At 36.1% G+C, this 22096-nt stretch overlaps 1 protein-coding gene across 2 annotated transcripts in view; it reads right to left on the reverse strand.

Annotated features, from left to right (window-relative positions):
- IPO8 (importin 8) overlaps positions 1-22096 on the reverse strand; it is a 46527-nt gene that overhangs the window by 14415 nt on the left and 10016 nt on the right. For both annotated transcript variants that reach the window (XM_014877018.2, XM_014877019.2), the window contains exons 3-21: positions 21476-21632; positions 20058-20216; positions 18933-19089; positions 17522-17611; positions 17034-17128; positions 16390-16474; positions 14349-14483; positions 13411-13510; positions 11691-11767; positions 10302-10418; positions 7941-8030; positions 7127-7292; positions 6412-6572; positions 5841-5966; positions 5135-5201; positions 4362-4487; positions 3793-3890; positions 2654-2749; positions 1025-1245 (exon numbers count right to left, since the gene is read on the reverse strand). In XM_014877018.2, the coding sequence (XP_014732504.1) occupies positions 1025-1245; positions 2654-2749; positions 3793-3890; positions 4362-4487; positions 5135-5201; positions 5841-5966; positions 6412-6572; positions 7127-7292; positions 7941-8030; positions 10302-10418; positions 11691-11767; positions 13411-13510; positions 14349-14483; positions 16390-16474; positions 17034-17128; positions 17522-17611; positions 18933-19089; positions 20058-20216; positions 21476-21632 (2323 nt within the window). The remainder of the gene's footprint in view (positions 1-1024; positions 1246-2653; positions 2750-3792; positions 3891-4361; positions 4488-5134; positions 5202-5840; positions 5967-6411; positions 6573-7126; positions 7293-7940; positions 8031-10301; positions 10419-11690; positions 11768-13410; positions 13511-14348; positions 14484-16389; positions 16475-17033; positions 17129-17521; positions 17612-18932; positions 19090-20057; positions 20217-21475; positions 21633-22096) is intronic.

Below are 22096 nucleotides of genomic sequence, written 5' to 3' on the forward strand. Positions count from 1 at the left end.
TTCAGTAGCTGATGCTTTTTGAAGAGCAACACAGAAGCACTGAAAATAAAGCTGTAGCTCACAGTACTATTTAAGATTGGAGCCTAGTTAGACCCTCAACATTCTTCCTCTCTGAATCTGACTAGTTTCTCACTGAATGCTCCAGGATGAACTGTTTCAAGCTATAAATCTCTTTCAGTTTACCACGTGTAGGGAGTATCTTCCTTCTTACTGTTTCTGTATGCACTTAGCATGTGATATGTAGTAGAAAAAAAATGAAAGCACAAAGAGATGAAGAACAAGAACTTTGCTCAAGCTGTAAAAGAAAATTGGTATGCGGAAATCCTAAAATATCTTGCCCTTTTCTGAAGTTGGTAGATGTAAAAATAATTTAGTAATTAACAATAATATTACCACAAGGTGTGGAAGAAGCAACTAAAGAAGACACGGCCTAAGCCTATCCATACACCTGGATAGGCAGATGTCATCCTTCAGTGATGAGATGTCAGCCTCCAGTGACAAACCAAAACTCCAACATGAAGGTGAGACATAGCTGTTAACTATGTCTGTCTGCTTTGCCCTTAAGTAGATTTGAATCTCACAGTTAAGACACCTCATCTCAGCTGAGAGGCAAGCACTGGCCTTCACCTCTGCTCAGCATCAAGTGCATGCTCTGCTAGGTGATGACAGGCTTTGTTCCCCTTCATTACCTTTACAAATGCTTAGCTCCTGCTTGAGTGCACACCAGTGCAGCACATACACATTCAAGGGACATCACAGTGACGCTTAAGTTCAACAGTATGCTAAGCAGTCAATGGCACAATGATAAATATGCAAGTTGATTGTGAAAATTCATTTAAAATTAGAGGTGGGGTTCATTGGAAAGAGTAATTTTTTTAAATTAAATGGAGCAGTTAAAAATAATTTACAATACAGAACAGAAAGTATGTACGCAGCGTTTCAGATAAAAAGTTAACACGTTGTTGAAAACCAGCCGGTCAATCCTGAATACTGAAAAAAAACCCAAATAACTCTCAACACTTACCCAAAAAAACAGTCTGTGTCATTCATCCACTGGTTTATGAACTGTGCAGTGATGGGCTCAGGATTGTGTGGAAATCTGATGTTCTCCAAGGTGTGCAAAAGTAGGTCAGGATTGTAGTAGAGTGCAGCTATGGCAACTTGAAGACACATGGTACGAAGCTCACTTGTTTTAACTCCTCGAGTCAAGCGCTCCAGAACAGCCTCCACAAAAAGGGGGATACACTGAACATATAGTGAGAGAAAAAGAAAAGGAAAGGGAAAAAACCCCCCAGTCATTAGACATGTTGCCAGATTATACAAAATTTTATAATACTTTTACCAGAATTATGTCCTGAGTTATCTGAAGTTCAGGTATAGAACCAAGGAACACATTCTATTCACTTCTAGCCTCCAATCACACGCTTATACATTTTCCCCAAAACAGCTCTTCTCTGAGCTAAAAATTGCAATGTTATTCTGAGCACAGGGGAGAATATTTGGGGCCATTTGGTGGAGTTTGCTCTAGCATATAGAAAAGCTTTAGGAAAAAACTCAGACATTCTCATCTTTAAAGAAAGATACTAAACAATTTCAAAACTAACAGGCATTAGAAATTAAACTATCTAAACCTGTAACATAAGAAGCTTTTCCTAATAAATCTAAAGTGATGTTAAATTTTTTATAAAAGTTTAAAATTAGTTTAGTCAGATAAAAACAAACATGCACTAATTTCTAAACAATGAAATAAATATCCTCTAAACCCATGTATATTTCAATGGGAAAATTTATACTTTACAAAAATTTGGGAAGCATTACGGAAGTTTTAGTTTATGAGTTTCAGTTCAACACGCACCCATTTTAATTCATAGAATTGTACAGCTCAATTAAGCCTCCCACCACATACTTATTTCAACGCAAACACATTGAATTCACTTTAAACTCTTCCAGATTTCCTTTAAAAATAAAATCTTTCCGAGAACATCTTTATCTTTAATTACTTCAGATTTACACTAGTGAAGTGATATCAGTTTTAGTGAAATTAACTGAAAATTTATCACTGAAGTCCATGGATTGCACTGTGGCAACATCAAACATGATACGCCAAGGTAATTTAGGCTCATTACATAAGTCCAGAATTCGGCCCTTAATAGGAAAAAGACTACTTGCTAAAAAGGTTATCTAAGAAACTCTGGAAATGTGTGATTATGTTTATCCCTGCAAACACAATCCAGCCATGCTAAAAAATCCACATTTCCAAATGCACTAAGTAATTTAAAACATTAAAAATTTCCTATAGCTTAGGAAAACAACAGGAGCTGCATATGTACAGTTAGCTTCTCAGCCACAGTAATTTTAACTGGGTGTTTTGCATCAAAAGGGAAATTCTATTAAGAAAAAGCAAAAACGGACAACCTTGTACAACATACTATATTCTTATAATTCAGTCCATTCATTTTGTGGTCATGCCCATTAGCACCTTGTCTCAAAACCAAAAAACACAACCTTAGAAACTTTCCTGAGTTCATTTACTTCTTTCTGTTTTTCTCCCCAGTTTACATTTCCCTCAAATTCTCTAATTCCAGCTGTTTCTCTCAGGAGTCATGGATCATTAGAAAGCAATAAAAGAGAAAACCTGTTCAGTATGTATCACCTGGTCAATACCCCGTCCTTTGCACTGAAGAACAATCACTTCTAGGAGTTTGGCTGCATGGCACTCTGCATCTTCTCCTGCATCTCCTGTCAGTACCTAACAATCAGAGTAACAATTTAATTTATCAGTAGTCACTGACAACACTGAAAGCAAGGGCTCTTGTACCTGCACACATCCAAAAATCTGTACACAGCATATACATATGTATTCATACTAAATTTTGTGAGGAATTAAGACACATAATTCATCTCTACAGGACATAAACAAGTGGCTAAAGGTGAATTTTAAAAACTAGAAGAAATTGCTGTAGTTCTTAAAGAATGTTATATTCTTTATATGCCCTCACTTTCCCTTTTTTAGAAAGAAATATCACTTATAAGAATCACTGATGTTTTCCATATTGTGTTTCCATTTTTTCACTTCAGTTCTAATAGTCATTGGCAGATTAACAGCCTGGCAAAGTAAAGTGCTATGTCTAGGCTAGTTTCTGATTAAGAACAAATTGTATGCAATTATTCTGTGTGTAAGCATATAGGTATGAAACTGAGTGCTTAATCTCAGTACATTTCAATCCCATGGTCACTGGCAATCAAACCTGACAAAAGAAGCAAAACTTTCACATCAAATACTCTTAAGTTTCTTAAAAATAAGCAAGTAGCTAGATGCCTAACATTCTCTCATGCCTCAAATCAATGGAGGACTGCAGCATGATCTCATACTTTATTATATGTGAGAGTCGCGGCACTAAAGGGAAACAAGATATTTATCTTGTAGGAAGAGCTTCAAATCAGTTTGCACCTTAGCTGACAACCAGAGAGTAAAACTTGGCAATCTCTTGCACAAGATAGGCAACCCAAGGAAATCAGGCTTCATTAATTCCCTACCTACTAAAATAGCTCTCCAAAGAAGAGAGTCAAGATGAACAGCAACTTTCTCCCACACAGACTTTTGCATGTCATTTCTGTAAAGCATGTCACTTAAAAAGTGTGAAGGTGCTGTGTGTTCTCAGATCTGAGGTAAGACCAAAATTCACTTAGTTCTGAAATGCTTGGCCACCATGTGGCATTGTTCAGGTCACACAGCTCCTCTAATTGTTATTTACCAGCGATAAGCACAACAGTAAGAATCAGAAGCCTTACCTTTTTACACATAGAGTAAATGATTTCTAAATGCTTTGGGTTAGACAGTAAAGTATCAGTGTCAATGGTCACATAATTATGCAAGAGAGGCATCATATCTGCAGAACAGGGAGAGCAAAAAAATTACAAAAAGTGCTAACCAGAGAGGCAGTCCTAAAAGGGAATTCATTAGCTTAGATTCTTGAATATGGTTGGAAATTCAAACTCTGCAAAAGTCTTTTCTGGAAGAATTCTTCATAAAATGCACTATTGAAGGGTGTATTTTTAGAACTAGAATAGGACTACATTTTAATTAATCAATTTGTAGTTTCACATAAACTTTGAATATTCAACTTTCTTGAGTTCAGGAACCCTAAAACAACTGATCACACTGACAGATTTGAACATGCTTAAACATCCTACTTAAGTATCTCCTGTTACACTCCCACACTAAACAGACGGTCAGGGCATGACTCAAATACACAATCACTTTAAACCAAGACACTAAATGGAAGCGACCCTTATCAGGGTGGGTTTTAGAGATGAATTCTCAAACAGTAAAATCATCACTAGAACAGAAGTGACTTTACCTGCAAAATATTCAAAACAATCCTGCTGGAAAACCTCGTACAGAACACCTAAAAGCTGCCACATCTGAGGTGAAATCATCTGGCATGTTAAACTGAAGGCCAAGGACAGAATTTCTTCATAAAACTCTGCAAAAGACAAACAATTTCTTGAAGCAGGGTGCTTTACAAAATAAATTTAACTTGTAAATACCTTAAAATCTGAAACCAAGTCATGAGTCTAGTAATAACTAGAAGACAGCAATTAGAAACGAAACCATACAGAGAAAAAGAAAACAAATTGTAAAAGACTCTTTCAGACAGGCCTTATGTTGGCTATAGTTACAATAATATGCATAGTTTTCCACTTTAAATACACATCAAATAAATACATCAGCAGCACATGAAAGACAATGCTTCTAATAGACTTACTGAAAAATATTTTTTTTCTCAGCCTTTGTTTTTTCTGCAAGGCCTTATCACAAAACTGTAACTTTAAGTGAAGCATACTGATAAAGCAGTAATTTAATTGCAGACCATGTCCATAAGAGACTAATGTAGTCGTAGACATTTTCCTTTAACATAATTAGCCAGAATTATAATCAGAACAGCATCTACAGCTTTTGACCTCCAAAACACAATAGCCTGACTAATGTACAAGGGTAGATCAAGAGAAACAAATTACAATGGTAAAGTAATGGCTTTTTTCTTTAAAGAAACACACATAAAAAATTAAATTCTGTTCTGGAAGTTAATGATAATTAATTTACGTGTTTGTACATATCTCTAAAACATACCTATAACATGTTTCTGCAAAACAAGGCCAATGATCTGTAAACAAATGCTCTCGAGCTGTTGAGTGATCTGAAATAAAAGCATAGAGCAATTTATTAAAAAAATTAGAAATACAGCAATCAAATAAATGTATTTGACTAATTCAGTTTGAGAAGTTCTTCAAATCAAAAAGGTTTCTATCATTTTTTAAAGCTGCATTAACAATCACATTATGAAATAAGGTCTCCCTGATGCAGAAAGAACCTCTTTACCCTGAATATGTGATTTGTGGACATTGCACCACAACTGGGAGACCAATTCCTAGGAATTCTATCCAAGAAACTGCTGGGTAAACTAGAGACAGAGGTCATCTGTAAAAAACTGGCCTTGTGCAAAATATTTTCCCTTAAATGCAACTTTAACACTCTGTAATACAACTAGTCACTGTGAAGAAAATCAACTCTACCCCAACCAAAACCAGCCCATTCCAACGAAGTATTTACCAAGTAAGGGATGAGAATTTTACCCTTGGGACATAAATTCCCTCGAAGTTGAAAGCTAAACAATTAATAAATCACAAAAGTAAAACAGGATTTAGATTTGTATCTGTCAGAGGTGGCTTGGTAGCATCCCGCTGCAGTAAATGCACGTTCATGCCTAGTGATGCAACATACACAGAAGTGCTTGTTGTGATGAATGAAATGAGGAAAGTATGAAGGAAAATCTCACCTCCTTGTGATCTTCCACAACTGTCAGGATTGTGTCAATTGTATGCAAGATGCCCATGGCCATAACTGTTTTGTCCTCTACTTCCTCATATTCCTCACTCTGAAGTACTTTACCAAATATTTCAGCCTGTGAACAAAACCAACCAACTTGACATTCAAGAGCAAACCCGTGTTTCTAATTTGTCATTCAAAACCAGGCAGCTAATGCAACAGCAGCAATACCTTATCTATAGGAGCTGTCAGCACTGAAAAATACTCTTGCTACTTTTGAAAGGCAATATAGCAAATTAAAATCTCCTCTTTTTTGTTTAGAAATCTACATTAAGACATTTGAAATGCTAAATCGTTAGAGCTTGGCTCATTAAAAACAAGTGACACATATCAGTATCTTTGAAAAATCTATCAGTTTTAACGATGCTTCATAGAGAAAAAAACCGATAAATACTGCAAATACTACAGGAGGACTCATAAAGATTACTTTAACAAGTGTGTCCTTCAAGCAGAGTTCATTAAATGTTCACCAAACCAGGCATGTGCTTCTGACTGGACTGGTATTTTACTATTCCTCTTACCAGGTGTTGAGTCATGTCCACAGCAATAGTAGCGACTTCCTGGCTGTACTCATAGATCATCTTCTGGATAACATTTGTGAGATCATCATTTTCTGTCTCTCTGACAATGTGCAGGAGCTCCTGCATCACTGGCCTTACATAAGGCTTCACATATTCCTTGGCTAAAAGATCAATAGAATCTAGGTGAAATCTACTATCCATAAACACAAACATACAGCATCTCCAAACTGCCAGGTAGTGGCTACTCTTTAACAAAATAAGTTTAATTTGAATTCACTAAAGAAATAAAAAAGCCAAAAAACATATCCAAGGCAATTTTGCAGTCCATAACCAGTAGACAGAGTAAGTAAGTTGTGTAATATTGAAATGCCACCTACAGCAAAAATCCAGTTTTGAAGGAACACTTGCTCTCATATATAAGCAGTATTCATTTTTAAACATACACACTGCTTACTTCAGTAAAAAAAACCCCAAAGATGGGTAATATTTACTTCATTAAAACAAACATGCTGATTCTAACTTCTTTTGCGTCATCAAAACTTGAAGCGGAATTCTGGGATGTAATGAGCAAGTGAATCTGTCTAAACATGATAAAATATTCTGAAATCTGTGTCTTCAAATGACAGAAATGTTTAGATAAATCTGCACCAACCTCCTCATCTGGACAAAAAATCGACAGATCAGTGTATACAACTGATGAATCATTGTCACATACCTTGCTCTTGGTTGCTAATTAAGGTCTGAAGGGCTATGGCTGCTTCCACTTTGACAGGCATCTCCTTATCATCAATCAGGCTCTTCTTTGCCAGCTCTACTGCATTCCTCAAGTTCAGCTCATTGTGAAATTTCAAAGCACTGAATGAATGAAGTACCCAACAGGACTGGAAGGCAAAAAGAGAAGCAAGTTAGGGGCTATGGAAATTTTAAGCATTTTTAACTAAGTCAAAATCAATGCTAACTATCTCACTGTTTGGATGCACTGCTTTTTTTTTCCCCACTCAATTATGGTATATTCTTTCATTAAATGTAACACAGGTATTGCACTCAAGCAGCTCTTTATTAGACTTTCCCATATTCCAATAAATTCAGTGCACATAATTTGCATTCATATCTTTGGTCCTTCTGGGGGAAATAAAATCAGAAAAAAAACAATTAAAACTGTTTGTCCATGACTGATATTAGCACTTGGGGATTTTCTTCAAGCAACATTCAAATTTGATGTTACCTACTTTTGGAAATCCTGCCTATTCTTCAGAGCCATCTCTGCTTATGAAAAATGGCCACAATTGCTGCTCAGATTCTCAAATCTGATTGAAGAGGTGAACATTAACACAACACAGACCCTCCATCAATTCATTTAACTAAAAATCATGGTTTAAATCAACACTAAGAAAAAATAGTGCACAATAATGTTTTTTAAATTTTACTATGTATTTACCTAATTTCTTTCAGTAACATTCAGAATGAAATCAAACTGCAAAGGAAGGAAACATGGCAAATACTGGAATTGATGTAACAGGTGAACTTACTCGAGCTCTGAGGTATCCCAGGTTAGACATGAACAAGGGAAACACATGATTCTGTAACATTAGCTCCATTTGATCCTTGAAAACACTCTTCTGTTGGAGTAAGGAAAAATTAATTTTGGAGACCATTCATTTTACATACTTCTGTCTAGCCCATAATGCATTTCAAATGTCAACCATGGGAAATACAATTATTTGTCTATATAATAAAGGTATACCCCCCACAAAGAGAACTGGATCCCCTACCTTGAATAGAATCAACTCAAAAGCATAGCAAGTTGAAAACCAGGTAAGTGAAAGAACTGTACATATAATATTCAACTTGGCGTTATTCATTATAACATGTAAACTGGAATTTTCATGCTATTTAAGGCAATTAATTCCAGCTGATTTTTCTGAAAAACTAACAAGGATCAATAACCTAGTAATTCCATTCTTCCTACAAAGGAGTACATACATAATCTGAAGATAAATATGAGCTTAATATGGAACAGATCTGAGTTTCAGATGACCTACTGTTACTCTAAGTATCAAAACTTGCTATTTTGGACACTGCAGCAACAAATCCCACCTTTTTTCATGTTTATTAATGGCAGAAGATAATTCATTTGCGACAGAAATTTCCTCAGCTGGAGAAGGATACTTGATGAGAGCTTTTCTTCACTATTTCAACTTTAGCAAATCCCAAGATACTCACAGGAAGCTAGAACCAGCATGGATATTTGAGACTTTTCTTATAGTCCCAGAATAATAGAAAAGATACATGCTGCCATGCTGTTACCATCCAAAGGAATGGTTCAGTGGCTAAGACAGAAGAGAGTGAAGTGGGACACTCAATACAACCTGTATCTTATGTGATCACACTTTATTTCACCAATGCACACAGCATTTTTTCCACACTCATTCCCCAGCCTTCACAGAGCTGAAGGAAGGACTGAGCAGAGAAAAAACAGAGAAAGGAAAATACTGTTCCTTTGTACACACTGGCCAGAAGTTTGTAGGCATTCAGCTGGAGATGCTGTGGGGAGCCAGGTGGCTCAGGCAGGACCACTGTGTCTATGAGATCTTTAGACTCTGTATCTCAGTCAGCTAAAGATCCAGAGAGCACTTACAAATCCAGGATTTTATACGGAAACGGCTGATGCAATGTTTCAATGTGTCAAATTCCAAACACAAGAAATTCAAATTTTAAAGGGGTCTGCAGTGTTTGGGGTTATTACTCTTTAAGTACAATATAACCTCATGTTTCAGGACTGAAAATTTCAAACAGGAGCAGAAAACTGGAATAAATCCCCTTTTTCCCCCAGGACAGAGATAAATATGTTAACATGAAAGTCTCCTCACAATACAAACAATGTTGTCCACTTTCACTGTTATACTCCAGCATGAGGAACTGCATTTACAATCCAAAATCATCTACAAAAATTCTGTAAAAGTTACTGATGTTTCAGGATTCAAGATCAGAAAATCGACTGGTAAAAAAACATTAAATGATGTTAAATGTTGGTAAGATGATGCCTGTAATATGAAGACACATCCTGCACAGCGAGACAATTCAGATAAAATATAATAAATTACTTTTTAAAAGAAGCCTCCAGCACAAGATCACCATTCTCATGATAAATGTGATAATATTATGGCAATTACTTTTGACATGGAGCAAAGGCATATTTTGGACTCCATCATCTGCAAAAGCACAAGTCAAACTGTAATCGGTATCAATTAGATACTAACAGCATGCATTAAATTTGCATTGAGATTCCAGAAAAATACCCAAAATTCTGAAGATGCTGTCTATAAAAGAAATGGAGGAAGGCTCTTTGCTCTTTCCAGCTTTTTTCAAAACTCCCAGCTGGCAGATGAAATAAGACTTAAAGCCACATATTGAAGAGTGAAAAAGTTGGAAAGCTAGAGAGAACATTCCTGTAACATGTTAAGTAAACCTTTTCCTGGAACCAGAAGCAGCCCATAACAGTGCAGGCTGCTGGGGAATTTCATAAAGAATCATATGCAATGTTGCTGATGGAATGTATGTTTGCTTTCTTAACACTTCCATTTTACTAGTAAAGCAGGAGGGGACCAAGGGACTGTTGTGTAACAAACAAACAGAGTTTTGGAAAAATGTGAGATGAAAAATCTGTATATAAAATTGTGATATAAAAACCAGGAAAGAATGTTAATATTTTTAAATAAACAGACTCTCATATTCTGATTGCAATCAGAGTGCAATCTCTCTACAGACTTTATAAATATGGCTAAGGGCTAGTCATACTTTATAAAGAAAGACTATTTTATTTTAAATCACAGTTGACAGCAAGAATTGCAATTGCAAGCAAACTTTTTTTCATTTCTTTACCCACTTACCTTCAGTAAAATATCTGCTAGGGATCCTATAACATGCAAAGCTCCATCTTTTTTCCTTGGATCAATGTTTGGCTCTGTCAGAATTTGGTAGCAATATGCCATCATTTTTGGTAATACCTACGCAGGACAGAAAACACACAATCCCCTTTAGTCAAGTTATTAAATAGCATTGTTCAAAAAATTCATATGACATTTTCATGAAGAAATTTTGCTCACAAAGTAATGTGAGGTACTAAATGTAACATCTTTCAATAGTACAAGTGTAAAACATTGGAATTTTCAACTTTTCAGCCAAACTGGTCAAAATTAGATTAATCTTGAAATTTCACATTACTAATAGCAAGTACGGTATTTTTGTTACTGTCTTGAGGCAAATCAAAAAAGGTGATGAAAAGGCAAGAAAATGATGAAAAGCACCTCACCCACTTTTTCCCTTAAGTTCTTTTCTGGCTTATCTCACACATAAATGTAAATACTTATGTGTGTATACGTTTATGTATAAAAATATACACATATATTTTCAAGGAGAGCTTGGACTAAAACCGTACAAACTTAACTTGATTTATTGAGTTTGGCAGTAGTTTCTAAAGTTGACTAGACTTAGAAAAATTTCTTGGCAAAACCAACAGCTGAATGTGATTTCCACACTCATTACGTCCTTTTCCAACATGTCATTTTGATGGTCTAAACACCAATTATGAAAATGAATAGGAAGATCAGTGGACAAGAACTGTTTTGACAATAAAAAAGTAGAAAGGTCATAATCCACCAATTCCACCTAATGCAAAGACTCTGCTCTCCTCTGAAAATCCACCTAGAAATGGAGCTCCATGATTACTGGACGTTAAAATGGAACCTCGAAAAACATTTGCCATTTTAGCCAACTGTACTTTCCAGGGCTTGCCTAGGCATTTTTGTGCAGGTCGCTGTAAATACGGAAAAGTCTACAGAAAAGTTACAACCTCATTTCAAGAGTAACTGCATGAAATGGGTTTTGTCCTTGCTAATTTTATTGCTCTTAAGGACGACTTTAAATAGCATCAGTGAAAAGTAGTAAGGATCCACTCTCCCTCCTACTACTGTTTGTGATGCTGAGAACAGCTGTGACAGAGGCTGTTTGTAAACCTGGGAAAATCTATTCCAATATATCTATTCCAACCCATTTTGTATCTGGCAGATACGTTTTAAATCTTCAAGAATAATTCACTTAGGATTTATACACACCATATTTTAACTCTCCCCAAATTGACAGCATTCAGCCAGGAAGTATTTGACTATGTAGCAGCAAGTATATTTTTCAAGACTAGCTTCATGTAGCATCTTCAAACATAAGGCGAAAACAACATTATTAAGGAAAATTCAAATAATTAAATACCATTGGTTTCATACCTCTTTTCTCTTCTTCGCAGCAGTGTAAAGGAGATTCTGTGCTGCTGTTGTTGTGGATGCATAGTCCTCAAATACATCTGAAAAAATGGGGAGAAAAAAGCATTAAAAAAGTATTTTCTGAAAAATAAACTTTTTATAAAACATCTTGGTTTTGGGATATCACAACATCTGGATGAATATATAACCCCCAAATTATTGACATGATTGCCTTCACTTTGTGCTTAAAGAGTCAGACCCAACCTTATGTCACATACCTTACTTCTTGCCTTCTAAATCCACTGCCACTCTTCATTCCCTTAATTAAGAACATGCTATTTATTCATTAGCTCTTTTGAGACCATATATAAGGGATGAAAAATCCTGTCTATTTTTTAAATTAAAACCTCTGTAGGAAGAACAACAATACACTCCAGTACCATCTGTTTACCACATGTACACATTTTTGACGTGATTTTATTAAAACCTCATGGGAAACTTTTTGTACATAAAATCTACTTAGATCTGGAGTAGTTTTATATCTGCTGAAAGGTCAAGTTTTCTAGTTTCATCCATTGCAACTAAAACTCCTCTGTTCATACTGAAAGTATAATTCATATCTTGAAAAAAAAAATCTGTGCTGCAAACATGTTCCAAACATCCCCACAACAAATGGAATCAAACTACAAGATCTTCGAATGCTATCTCAAAATGTGACTCAAATTACACACCAACTTTCCCTGAAACCTTTAAGATAAAACGTCATTAGGAAATACTACCAGACCACTGGAATTCTTGTTCCAAACGAAAAAGTGCCTCACTAACCTTCCATTTAATGTACTTTAATACTTGAGTGTAATGTACTTTGACTATTTTTTCACCTTCCATGATACAATCTGAATCTGTATTTAACTGCCTCAGCTACATATAAAAATAAGATTCACTACTTACACAGAAAGAACTGAATTCACACACCAAAAATCAAGGATGTATTTATACCCTAGTGCTCAACACTATACTGTAATTAATTTGTTGCATAACAACTCTCCAAGCTTTTAAATTATTCTACTAATATTTAAATTCTGTTTTCACATACACTAATCCCAAATCAACTAATTAAAATTTCCCAAACGCTGCATATGTATCTCTGGTGCCTGGCTCGCAGGAGTTCTCCAGCTTAAATTGTTGTACTTTTATAGTACCCTTCTCCTTTTCAATGACATGACTCTTTCAATAAATGTTATTATTCATAATATGGCCCTATGTGTCATTCCCAAGACTTTGCGCTGTGTCTTTTGAAAGAATACGTATCTAATTATCTTACAATTGAGTAGTAGTAAGTGGCAGAAAAACGCTGAAAGCACTGACAATTTTCAACAGGAAAAGAGTAAGTCAGGCCTCTTCTGGTCAAAGTGAGAGCTGCAGGAACCTGCAGACAGCTGGCACATCTTCAAGTCAGGGTCTGAAACGGGCACTAACAAGGGAGCAAGCCAGCCTGTCTGGCTGCTCTGAGCACATGTGAAGTAGAAAAAAACCTCAGAGAATCATTCAGTTCTAAGCTACGAGCCAAATGGGCCAAACTCACTTGATCCACCACCTGCTTTTAACTAGAGATTGGTGAACTTAAAGAATAGAGTTTTCTTCTTCCTATTGTTCAGGTGAAGAGAGACATTACAGGGGCCATGCTGGTCACTGGAACTGCAGGGTACATTTATGATGAAAGCAAAAAATAAAGCCAAATTACCAAATTTCATGCGGATATATTCATATGGATCCTCTTGCCAGAGCTCCTCATCCTCATCTTTGTAGCACATCAGAGAGAATATCACCTCTTCTGTTATAGTCTAATTTTAGAAGAGCCAAATACACGTAAGTACACATAAAATCAAATTCCAGTACAGCTTCTCTCCACCATGCACTAACTTATTAGACTTATTTGTCTAGAGTTACATTCCTTTAAGCAGCACTCTTATTTTGTCTACCAGAAACAAATTCACAGTATTATAGGTACTTGCCTTTTGAAACAGCCCCAGACAGCAGCCGTAATTACACAATCTATCTTTATAATATTACATTACCATGCACAAAATACACTTCAGGATATAGTCTGTACATAGCAGAATATTACATTCTGCAGAAGGATCTCACCAATGCAATACTTAACATGAGAATGGATTTCACAATTCTTCCCTAGAAGTCATGGAATTAACTAACTACAAAGGGGATCTTATAATATGAAAAAATAAAAAAAATCAGGAAAATCACTTTTCATTTGCTTTTTAGTTCACTTATAAAACACGTCCTTAAAAGAGGGCTTAGCTCCTCTTAGATGAATGTTCTCTTTGTGCACTATCTTTGCACTACAATCAAAAATCTAAGACAATTCTGAACACCAGTAACTAATAAAAGCCAGAACACTATGCCTTTCTAGCAGACTGTAAAAATTAAAATAAATACCTTAGGGAACAGAATCTTTGTTGAGTTAACATTATCTGCAATAAAAGGTAGTAATATATTGGAAAACACAACCACATTTGTGTAGAAATGTTCTTTTATTTTCCAGATCAATTGCTGAATGATTCATGGAACCTTCTTTAAAAACACAAAACTTGGGGGGCTGGGGGATGTTTTTTAAACCCTCTGATGACATGCCTTGTTCATGACTGGGTTTTAAGCACTGACCTGTATGTGTGGCTTCATTTGCTTCCATGTTACAGAGTGAATTACTCCCTGGTTCAGGTAATTCAACGTTTGCTGAAGAACACGTGGTGCAACATAGTCTTTTTGCCTGTACTGGTCTAAGATTCTTAAGAGAACCTAAAGAAATGACAAATTGGAATTTTTAAATGAAAGCTGAAAATTCTATCTCATGCATAAACATGCAGTGCACTTCCTCAGTGAATATACATGAACAGATAAAGTAGTTTTACTGCAGATGTTCTAGCATTAGAAATCATTATAATGCTTTTGATCCAAAAATCATAAATAATTTAAATATCAAGGCTTTAATCCTGCAAACATTTATGCAGATGCCCACCTTTACTACTAGCCCTACCATGTGATCACTTCTGATTATAAACCAAAGATATACTTCAATAGTGAGAGGCTCACAGTTTACAGAGGCCTCAGCAAAATTTGGAATAAGTAAGGAAATGGCACGGTGAGATTTTCAAACTGGTGGCTTCTACATCTGCCAAGTAGTGTCTGCATTCATATTTAATGACAGGTCCTTCAAAAAGACAAATTACTTTGAAAGAACAGTGATGAGAATAGAAATACTAAACCAAGAAAGAAAACTAGGTTCACCTAAGCCTCTGAATCAGAAGAGCTGCAAACCCCTTAACTTCAATTACCTATTGTAGCCATCAGATAATATCACCTGGCATGCTATTACAAACTCTACCACACAAAGCTTCCTTGGTATAAAAGTTTCCTCTTTAAGAAAAAAAACACAGTACAAAGCTACTAATCTGCACTAATGGCAAGTGAATTATTAGTAAGTGTATAGAAGTGGCATATACACGAATAACAATAAAAACCGGGGCAATGCATAACAAAATTTTGAGTCATATGCTTTCAGCAGAACAATTCTGCTTCGTAATTCTTCAGAACATTATAATTAATTTTATTTTTAATATAGCTCCTTCATTAGGAATACTAAGTTTGATGTCAGGTCTTTTATATAAAATGCTCCAAGGACAAGGATTGTCTATATCTATATCTAGCACAATGTCAGCACTTTCCAACTGATGAATAAGTAAAAAAGGCTTAGTAATGTAATATTCACAACAGAATTCTTACTAACTCTGCAAGGAATCACGACAAATCACTATTTAAGTGCCAGAAATTGATGAAATGTGCAGATCATCCAGTACATTTATCTTGAAAGCTAAACTGTCCCCTCTGCAACATAGTTTAATACCTTAACAGACAAATTTTAAGTATTTCAAATTATAACTGCCCATGGGAGTCTGTTTTTCACTCAGGAGTTATATACATTGCAAGGAATTTAGAATAGACACTAGGCTATTTCCCTTTTCATTTAATTTACAGCCTTACTACAACCATTCCCCTCCTTTGTTCTTCCTGATGGATAAACTATTCTGTTGTCACACTGGATGAAGAAAAGCAATTTTGTTTAGCAACTTTATTGGAACTGAACTGTCTCTACACGCACAAACAATTAGCATACCCTAACAAAAATAATTTCCTTGCAAATGGTGAATTTAGGCTATATTTTCACATATGCTTTCCAGGTATAAAATAATGTTCACTGCTGCTCTCCGGATATCTTCCAATCTATTTGTATCTTCCTGAAATAAAACAGTATCATTGGATTAGAATGCCTAAGTCATTTGCAGCAAAAGCACTTGCAAAAGACAGGCCTGAAAATACACCCATCTATGAAATGAGGCCTCTGCACCAGAAGTGTTCCTCTCAGCTGTACCTAGAGTGCTTATACACAATGATAATACCATTTTATCAGCACCCACCCTTTCTGAGAGTTTTCCTGCAAGGTTTTTGAGTTACTGAAAATTTGTGTTATTATACCTCAGCTGTATGGCACTGAGCTCTAAAGAACTTCTCAGTCACTATCAGGAAAACCTGCCAGACTTTCCTCATTTTTGTTTAATAAATGAACCTCGATACAAGCACATTGTTACAAAGTGATACATTTCTTCAGACAAAATAATGCAATTCATAAAAAATGCACTCTGCTTACCTGTTGTATGCCCACAGCATAGGTTTTTAAAAAGAAGTCTGAGAATTCAAAGTATTCTTTAGTTACATTTCCAGGACTTCCATATCTTTAAAAGGAAAAGGATACAGATATTTACACTGTGAGAAGTCTATGCTGTCAGGAAAATACAGTACTTTCTAAACCATAAAGGACCCTGAGTGGTCTTGCATCTGCAAAGGAAAACTTTACAACAGGCTCCTTCTAAGCCATCCTTTCCCATATAACACCCTACTTCGTTCTTTTCTTAAAATTTTCCTAAGGTAAGATATTATACTCAAGTAAACATGGCTGACTTTTTGTCACAAGCTCAGTAACCTCCACGTTTATGGATTTCTTTTCAAATCTTCCCCTGCCTTTATGTTTGAGAACATAAACACTTGTAGCTGGGTGTAGTAAAATAAATATGTAGTTAGATTTACTTTTCCTGTGGGGCAAGCCTGTTGCCATCTTAAGGGAGTCAAATCATTTCACTAAGAGCTGAGACCTGCAGTTGTGCCAGTGCAAAGCAGAGCACAGCAGCAGGAAAACCCTTCAGTGACTGACTGATCAAACTGTCTTCTCTACTTGCATGTCAAGTAATGGTACAGACTTGTTAACCCAAATCTAGGTTTTCATCAATTTGTTACCGTTCAAAGAGACGAGCTACAATATGCAATGCCCACTTCTTGCATTTCCACCACACCAGCTCTGGTCTATCATCTTCATCAATTTGCAAAGTCTCCTACAAACAAATAGATTTATTTAAAATTAGTTATGTCATTTGTTGAGAGCAATTAAGTGTTAAACATTCCTTGCTGAGTAAACTAATATAAACACATACCATGGACTAAAGCTTTGATTCTGATAAGTTATATGACACTCAGGAACTTTCACTTATCTTACTTAGGCAGTATAACGTGTATGTGCAATACCTGCACAATGCCTGTACTTTCATTTCAAAATTATGCATATTTAAAAAATGCAAATTCTCAGATACACTTGAATACTATATCACTCTGGCTCAAAATCCAAGGATAAGAATCTTAAGTAAAGAACACTTAGAAAATCTTTATACTGACAGTTCCTCAAATGACAACACACAAATATCAGAGGTCTTTACATAGCTAAAACTCACCAGTGGAACATTTCTATCAATGATGGTACGAAAGATCTCCATCCACTGAGTCATAGTCTGGTTATTCACCAGCTGGAGTGGCAATGCATACTGCAATAAGGGAAGAAGCACAGGTGTGAAATACTATTTTTCTCTATAAAATGTAGATCTTTCTGCAGTAGTTACATTCTAAGGAAGATGAGGTTTCAAGTAAAATGAAAATCAATTACGTTACATATCAACATCACTCTAATTGCATCTCTCTTGGTACAATTTGAACAGGAATTTCTGAGCAGACATAATATGAGGAAAACTCCTTTGTCTGATAACTTGCCAATTCTCTTTGTTTTTCTTCTTCACAACAGCCCAGGTACCTTTTAGGACCACAGCAGCATCAATACTACAGGGCTTGGGCACACCAATAGGATTTTAGCAAGCAAAATGTACTCACTATGGAGAGAACGAGAGGACAGTCTTAAGCTGACCCAAGTCATATGAAATACAGGTTGGATATTAGGAAAAAGTTTTTTACAGAAAGAGTGACAAAGTACTATAATTGTCTGCCCAGGCAGGACCATCCCTGGATGTGTTTAAAAAAAGATTGGATGTGGCACTTGGTGCCATGGTTTAAGTGAGGTGTTAGGGCATGGGTTGAACTTGATGATCTTGAAGGTCTCTTCCAACCTAGTCATTCTGTGATTCACTACTACTACCTAGCTACTATTCAGTAAGCCTCACTTCTCTACAAAATCCAAAGAAAAGTTAAGACATTCAGGCAAGTCATTGAAAAGAAAAATAACATCCTGGTATTTTTTTAATTCTCCATCCACTTAATAACAAACTATTTTTAAAAGCTTTCTAAAACACAATTGAGAATTTTCAGGCTGTTCCTTATGACCAAACCTGGTTTGGTTTCTAATTCTCTGCAAGTACTTCTTCACCAAACTCATCTCAGTAAAAGCCAAACTCATCTCTCTAAAGTGCATGTGCCTCAATACATAGTACCTGCCAGATTTTCAGCAGATAATAAGAAATGCCTCCTAGTGAAGTGCAGCACTTGACAATTACACTACAATATTCATTACTGACACTTTCAAAGGCCAACCACAGACTAGATAGACATGCAGTTCATATCAGGCTATGTGCAAAAAAACCAGGAACTTTATAAAAACAGGAACATTTCTCTAGTGGGCTAAAAAATACAATGTGCAGAAGCACCCTACATGCATTAAAAATTTAATCTGGGCGATCATGTGACCAGCTTCAAAGTAGAAAAATCTATAAATATCCTAGTTCTATAACAGCTGTTTATTGTGTATGACTTCTCCCATCCAAAACGGTATACTTATTCAATCACACCTCTGAATGTACTAAAAGGGGTCATTGTGCCCAGATAAGTAGAAGTTTGGTTTTCCTCTACACAGATGCCAACCTGAACAAGAGCATAGAAGATTTTTAAGATTTGTTTCTGAAGCAATACAGAATAATGGGAGTTATCAGGCAGAAGCTGAATCATCTGCTGCTGAATCCGAGGCAAAAATATTTGCATGGCTGCTATGAGAGGATCTCGCTCCTCTGCTTTTTTGTACCTGCAAAGGAAACAAAAATGTTGGTCCAGGATCTACAAATTGGAGATTTTAATGCCTATTCCCCACCAAAATTTTAATTTCTGCCCTAAAAAACAAACAAAAAAAAGAATATCCAACAATCATTCGACCCTCCTCTAACCCCCATCCGAACTCTTTGTGCAAATTCACTAGAAATACCTATAAATAAAAAAAAATGGAAAACAACAAACGTTGCCTTCCACAAAGGCCGTAACTGACAGGAAGAACTACTGTTCTTTACTACTGAATTGTCACCTCACAGGAGCAGGGACTTGAATTTCTCTGCTGTTCATACCAATGCCAAATCCAAGTTGGGTGCTGAACAAATGGGAGTGAACAGCCATTGAAAGGGAAAGACAATTCCTTGCTTTGGAAAAGATTCCCTTTCTCCATTTATATTCCTTTTGTGTGGCTTATACATATGTTTCTAACAATAGGCAATTAAAAAAAATATGAGTGATAAGCCCCACTACACAGCTCCTAATTTATGCTTTGTGGATTTAGACTACCAGGATTTTATGCTACAGGTATGCATACAAATACATACATGTAATAGTAGTATATGACAATGAGAGTACTGTATTCATGACATAAAAGCAGTAAATAATTTGCACTCACACATCTAGAATTTGGGGTATCTTCAAACAAAGGAAGTTACAAACCTAAGGATTTTTTTTACAGTCAGATAAAAAATACAAAGCCTCAAGAAAAAATTCTCAGCAAACTCATACAGATTATTGTAGGCAGCTCAGCTTTCAATTCACTAATGATACAAAGATGATGAATATTTTTCATTTATTTGCAGGAAAGGAAGCATATGATAATTATTAATTCCCATTTTCTATCTGAATTCCCTTGCAGACCTGCCAGTGCTCTTAAGAATGCCATTTTCAGTAATCAACTTAGACTGAAAGTACCAATTCCTCATCTACTGATGGACTTCAACTTACTCGTAAGTCTTCACCAGCTGATAGAGGCACAAGAGGCTCCCAAGCCAGCTCCCACTGTTTGGAGACTGCAGGTAGTATCCTATCTTGTCTACCACTGCTGTCCAATGGCCAGGGAAGTCATGTTTAATGATAGCACGGAGGCACATTGTCAGCTGGGCTCTAGTCCATGGAGGGAAAAAAAAAAGTGAATAAGGTCATGGTATAGTGTTTAAATTAAAGGATAAATCCCAAATCTTGGTTTATTGGCTACAATATCTATATTATGTTTTAAGTATCGTACGTATTTTGACAGCACTGAAAGAGTTCTGGGAAGTAGCAGAGGAAAAGCAAGAAAAAAATCCGACAAGATTTAACTTTAAGGAATAAACTAATTTCAGAACATTTTAGCTACTTTTCTCCCTCCCTCCTCCCTCTTCGTAAGTATCACGCAGTATTTTAAAAGAATTAATTACTCATGAAACCAGATAACTTTGTGCTTTGAAAATGAATGTTTATACTTGCTTATCAAGCTGAAAGCAACCACAAAGAACACAAATTTTTATGTTTTCATTAAAGAATAATGGCCTGTGTAATGATCCAAGCCACAGGTTCCTCAAGAAATTACAATTTTCCTGGGATCTTCTAGAGCAGCACTTTCTCAACCTCCAAAGCATATGGCAGAGCCAATTAGTTAAAGAACATCTTACTGTTTCTCTCCTCCCAGACACTTTTAGATGCCACTCGCAATGGTGAGGCAAGGCAGAACTGCTGATTGACTAAACTGAGGTGTGACTAAAAAAGCTGAGCAGCACTGAACTAAAACCTGTGGAGAAATACTTTTAGTTCTGCTAAGCAATGAAAAAACAAAGCCTGCAGAAAATATCAGTTCCCATCCTATCAGCCTCAGTTCAATTAAAGGGGTGAATAATCACAGACTGTAAAAAAAACCACACTATTCTTCCAGCAAAAGAAGAACCGCAATTCTTCATTCTTTTAACAACTTAAAACTAAGAACCCTAACATATAGTGAAATACTGGGGTTACATGTAAAAATTGATAAACTAAATAAGAGAAGGGCTACTAGAAAAGAGGAACCTTGGACAGTATTTCCCTGAATGGTTAATTCTATATCGCAGACAGCCCTGTATGTATTATCTATCTTGAATCAGCCAAACAGACAGGCTGTTACTACAACAAGTGTTACAAGACACTTTGAACAACACCCTTAGAAGATAAACCACATCACAGGGCTCACTGCCAGGTTAGTACTGTTCTGAAAACAAGCACATATGAATAAGTGTAAACAGATTATTATTACTTTTGCAAAAAAAAGCACTTGTCTCATCTCCCAAACTATCGAGATTCTCATGCTAACAAAATCCAGATCGGCAGGTTTGAAAACCTGAGCAATAGAAATATCTCTGTGCAATGTAAGGTACCTCACTAAGTCAGGAGAACGAATTATTCCTTCTACAATGTTATCCCGAATCTGCTGACGATCATTTTCATGAATATTAAATGGAAAAACCGCTTCTCCAGGAGGTGGCTCACGGTCCGGCCAGTACTGTGTCACCATGTTCTTCAGGTAAATGGCAGCTAAGTACAGACAGTGGGGAAAGAATAGTTTAATTCTACACATTGCCCAGTGCTCAACATGCAGAACAGCTAAAAGCAGAACGAAGAGTTGAAAAGGCAACTGAAAACCACCACTTGAATTCTTAATAATTATGGGCACTGAGCACAGCTAAGTCAGAAAAAGATTCTTCTTACGATTTCACACAAGATCAGGCTCAAGCACCTGATCAGAACAGAACGGGATAATACTTCCATCAGTATCTATCAAGGTACATTCTTCACTGGAGCAATCTTCCATATAAACATAATATCCCATCATTCTAAACAAGCCAACAAAAATCTCCTAATCTGTGTTTTCACTCATCCCTAAAACAACGACTCAAGTTCAATAAGTGATGTTTTGGAAGGCTTGTATTAACAAATCACTGCACACACAGACGTGACACTGCTTAGGGAAATGCCCAGTATGAAACTGGCACATGGCC

This window comes from Sturnus vulgaris, chromosome 5 (genome assembly GCF_052056855.1).
Source record: "Sturnus vulgaris isolate bStuVul1 chromosome 5, bStuVul1.hap1, whole genome shotgun sequence".
NCBI classification, from domain to species: Eukaryota; Metazoa; Chordata; class Aves; order Passeriformes; family Sturnidae; genus Sturnus; species Sturnus vulgaris.